Below are 3,813 nucleotides of genomic sequence, written 5' to 3' on the forward strand. Positions count from 1 at the left end.
TTGGTTTTAGTTGAGATTTTGTTTAGATTTGATTTGATTGAGTTGATGCATAACGTTGTTTTGAGAAAGTGCCGATCTGGTTGGATTTTATTTTGGGAATGTACCGATTCTGATAGTATGTTGAGCACAAAATAATAGGTTGGTCATAAAAAAACAAACCAAACAATGAATAGAAAAAAACGCGCACATGCGTCAAATGGGCCAGTCAACTTTGATTTTATTTGATGCTTGAGTAAGAGTTGATTTGATTTAATTTGGGTATGAGTAGTGGAGGCCAAGGAAAGTATGGAGTTAGTTGAGATTTTTTAAAGATTTGATTTGAATGAGTTAATGCATTACATTGTTTTAGAAAAGTGCTAATTTGATTGAGTTAATGCATGCATCGAATGGGCCGACACAAATTGGTCGCGCTTCATAGAGAGGTCACACGTATAACGCTCGCAGACGTAATATAGGATTTGCAGAGGGGTTGGCGGGAGATGAGGTGAGACTACCATTTCCCAATTTAGGAGTAGATGTTTTTTTTAAGATTTGATTTGAATGAGTTAATATATGATATTGTTTTGGGAAAGTGCTAATTTGATTGAGTTAATGCATGCATCAAATGGGCTGGCCCAAATTGACCGCGCTTCATCGAAAGGTCGCCAGTATGACGCTCATGGATGTAATATAGAATTTGTTGAGGGGTTGGTGGGAGGTGTAACGAGACTATCAACTCCCCTTTAGGAGTAAAGAATATCTGACATCTTGTCAGCTACATATAGTATACTTTGTTTTTTGTAGTATACACATGATATTATGAACCAATATACAATACCAAAATGTATTTAAAGTACAGTATAAAGAAAAGGTGTCACTGCTCCCATCTAACTATAGTCTCTTGAGAACTGAGCGTAGCTCAGTTGGCAAGGCGCGGGAGTTCGCAGCCGGCCCACCAAGATTCAAGTCTCGACTTGAGCGTTTGGTGCTCATAGAGTTTTCTTCTATAAAAACATGGCAATAGGCTAGTTTAGCCCGGGTTGGTCTTGTTTTTTTTAACTGCAGTCTCTTTATTGAAATTCGGAAAATATTTCATGTTACAAAGGTTGATGAACCATGGAAAAGACGATTGCGAGAAATTTCGCAGTTACATGAGATATTTTGCATTTTCTTAGATCTATATGATCCGAAGCATTATATCATTAATCTTGTCCAGTTTAAATAAAGGTACATGTAATTCTGATTCTGAAAACATGTCTACAACCCATGAACACACATAGATGACGACTGATGAGAGAGGGCGGCCGTACACAAGAGAGATAGAGACGGCTGTCTGCAGATTCTTTGAGCACACCCACGCCCACGCCCACGCACTGGGTGGCAGGGAAATAAATAGCAGGACCTGCCCACACTACGCACACTAGACGGAACACACTCTTCGTCTCCGCCCAACACCCCCTCGTCTCCGTCCCTTTTCTCGTTCTTCGTCTTCCATCCTCGACCCATTTCCATTTGCGTTGAGTGAGCGCTAATTTTGGGCCGTTTCTATATTAAGCACGGCAAAATATCGTTTCCGTCCCCGACGACTATATAATTCCCGCGGAGGCGGTCACCGACTCACCGTAATACCAGTGCTCGATCGCTCGCTTCACGAGCTCCCTGGGTCTGGGTGGGGAGGTTGACCAGGGCACCTCCCGGATCCTGAATTAAGGCCACCGTTCGTTTCCCCTCCCCTCCCTCCCCCTCCCTCGCATTTAGCCTCTCACCGTTGTGGGGCGAGCCGCGGGCCATTTTCCCAACCGTCGTTCCGGTGGTGGCCGGGCGCCAGGTTGCGGTGAGTGACTCATGGGCATCCAGGTCGCGCCCCCCTCCCCATCCTCTCTGGGCGGCGGCTGCGTGAGGCTGTCGAGGGCCCAGTCGTCGTCGTCGCTGGCGACCTGGAGCGCCGGCATCGCCCGCCGGCGCTCCGGGCACGCGATGGTGACGCGCGCCCTCAGCGCCAGCATCGACAGCGTCGGCAGCCACGGCGGGGATGACGAGGAGTTCCTCAGGAGGATCCAGGAGCTCGCCGTGGGGCTGCACCCGGGCGCCGGCGGCTGCGGCTGGCCGGCGAGCGTGGAGCGGAGCGCCAGCAGCGTCGGCCTGCCGCTGTCGCTCAGGATGCTCAAGCGCAAGAAGCGGCAGCAGGGGCAGCGCGGCCGGTGGGACGAGCGGCTGCTCGACCGCGCCGGCGAGTCCGGCTCCGGCCGCGGCGCTGTGGGACGGGCGTTCTCGTCCATGGTGCTCATCATCCGGGAGCTCCAGAGCTTCGCGCTGCAGATGCGGCAGGCGCTCTTCTACGAGGACATGCAGAGCGTGCTCGCGCGCGTCCACGCCGAGATGGACGCCTCCTTCGTCTGGCTCTTCCAGCACATCTTCGCCGGCACCCCCGCCCTCATGGTCTCCGTCATGCTCCTCCTCGCCAACTTCACCGTCTACTCCATGGGTGACAATATCGCGATGGCCGCCAACCTCCCGCCTCCCCAGCCCACCGTTGCGGCCGTCGCAATGCTCGACGCCCAGCACGCGGAGCAGTCCCGTCCCGATCAGCGGTTCGACAGCGTGTCGCTCAACATGTTCTCCATTGGCCGCACGGCCTCGGTGGACGGGAGCAGCGGCGGCGGTGGCAAGGCTCCGCCGGTCGCCGGGGCCACCGGCGACGATCGCTCGGACGAATCCTCGTACCGGCAAAGCGGCGCGGTGCTTCCTCAGGACGAGTCACAGGCGACGCCGGTGGGGGCGGCCGCGGAGGACACGGAGGACGAGCTGGTCATCTGGAAAAGGATAGCCGACGAGGCGACGAGAATGCAGGCGAGCGTGCGCGTGGAGGCTCTGATGGACCCGGACATCCTGGGGCAGCTCGTCGCGCCGGTGGAGGCGAAGCTGGACACGGAGGACGTGGCCGATTACGCGAGGACGGAGCAGAGATACGCGATGGCCGTGTCCGAGGAGCCCAGCAACGCGCTGCTGCTCGCCAACTTCGCGCAGTTCCTGTACCTGGTGCAGCGCGATCACGACCGGTACGTGCCGCGCCATGGCGCCACCAACCTGTTCGACGCAATGTCATCGTTTTTTCACCGCCGCTGACGGGCGGTGGTTTCTCCATGGTCGCATGCAGGGCGGAGCACTACTTCAAGCGGGCGGTGCGCGCGGAGCAGCCGGCGGACGCGGAGACGCTGGGGTGGTACGCGACGTTCCTGTGGAAGGCGCGCAACGACCTGGCGGCCGCGGAGGAGACGTTCCAGGAGGCCATCGCCGCCGAGCCCAGCAACGGGCACCACGCGGCGGCCTACGCGCACTTCCTGTGGAACACGGGCGGCGAGGACACATGCTACCCCCTCGACTGACGCGCGCGCCCGCCGGCCGGCCTCCGAGATCCAGCAGCACACCACGTCGATACGTCCCAGAACACGAAGAAAAAGAGTATAGTAGGAAGAGAGAGAGGATTTTTTTTACTCCACCCCCGCAAGAAGTCCACGCACTTCTCTCCCCATGTGCTTGGCCAACCACGAAGCAAATACTAGTACTACTACGCTTGCAAGTGCAGCTTATACATTCACACGGCACGGTGCAAGAATCTCTCGTTTTACTTTGGCTTGTTTACGGGGAGAACGGAGAGGAGGGGTGCAATGGCCGGCGGACGTCGGTGCATGCCGCGACGCGATGAATGTTCGGCGGCTTGCTTCCTCTTCCCCTTTCTGGAAAACCGGCGAGTGGGGGCAGTTGGCCGGAGACGGCGGGAGGGCGAGGGTGTGGTAGATCGGGCTCGCGGCTCCACGGGTTTGTCGGTTGCGC

At 56.0% G+C, this 3,813-nt stretch overlaps 1 protein-coding gene across 1 annotated transcript; it reads left to right on the forward strand.

The window, feature by feature from the left end:
• The first annotated feature begins 1,354 nt into the window (after window positions 1-1,354).
• LOC109745939 (uncharacterized) lies at window positions 1,355-3,577 on the forward strand. Its single transcript, XM_020305051.4, has 2 exons — window positions 1,355-3,038; window positions 3,137-3,577. The coding sequence occupies exons 1-2, from the start codon at window positions 1,825-1,827 to the stop codon at window positions 3,363-3,365; spliced, it is 1,443 nt and encodes a 480-aa protein (XP_020160640.1). The 5' UTR covers window positions 1,355-1,824; the 3' UTR covers window positions 3,366-3,577.
• The last annotated feature ends 236 nt before the right edge of the window (window positions 3,578-3,813 follow it).

This window comes from Aegilops tauschii, chromosome 3, assembly GCF_002575655.3.
Source record: "Aegilops tauschii subsp. strangulata cultivar AL8/78 chromosome 3, Aet v6.0, whole genome shotgun sequence".
NCBI lineage: Eukaryota > Viridiplantae > Streptophyta > Magnoliopsida > Poales > Poaceae > Aegilops > Aegilops tauschii.

Bases quoted from the DNA above. Each gene is read 5' to 3' on its own strand.
- LOC109745939 (XM_020305051.4), top strand. From the start codon at position 1,825: ATGGGCATCCAGGTCGCGCCCCCCTCCCCATCCTCTCTGGGCGGCGGC. The intron at 3,039-3,136 runs GTACGTGCCGCG...GGTCGCATGCAG, and splicing joins GTGCAGCGCGATCACGACCG to GGCGGAGCACTACTTCAAGC.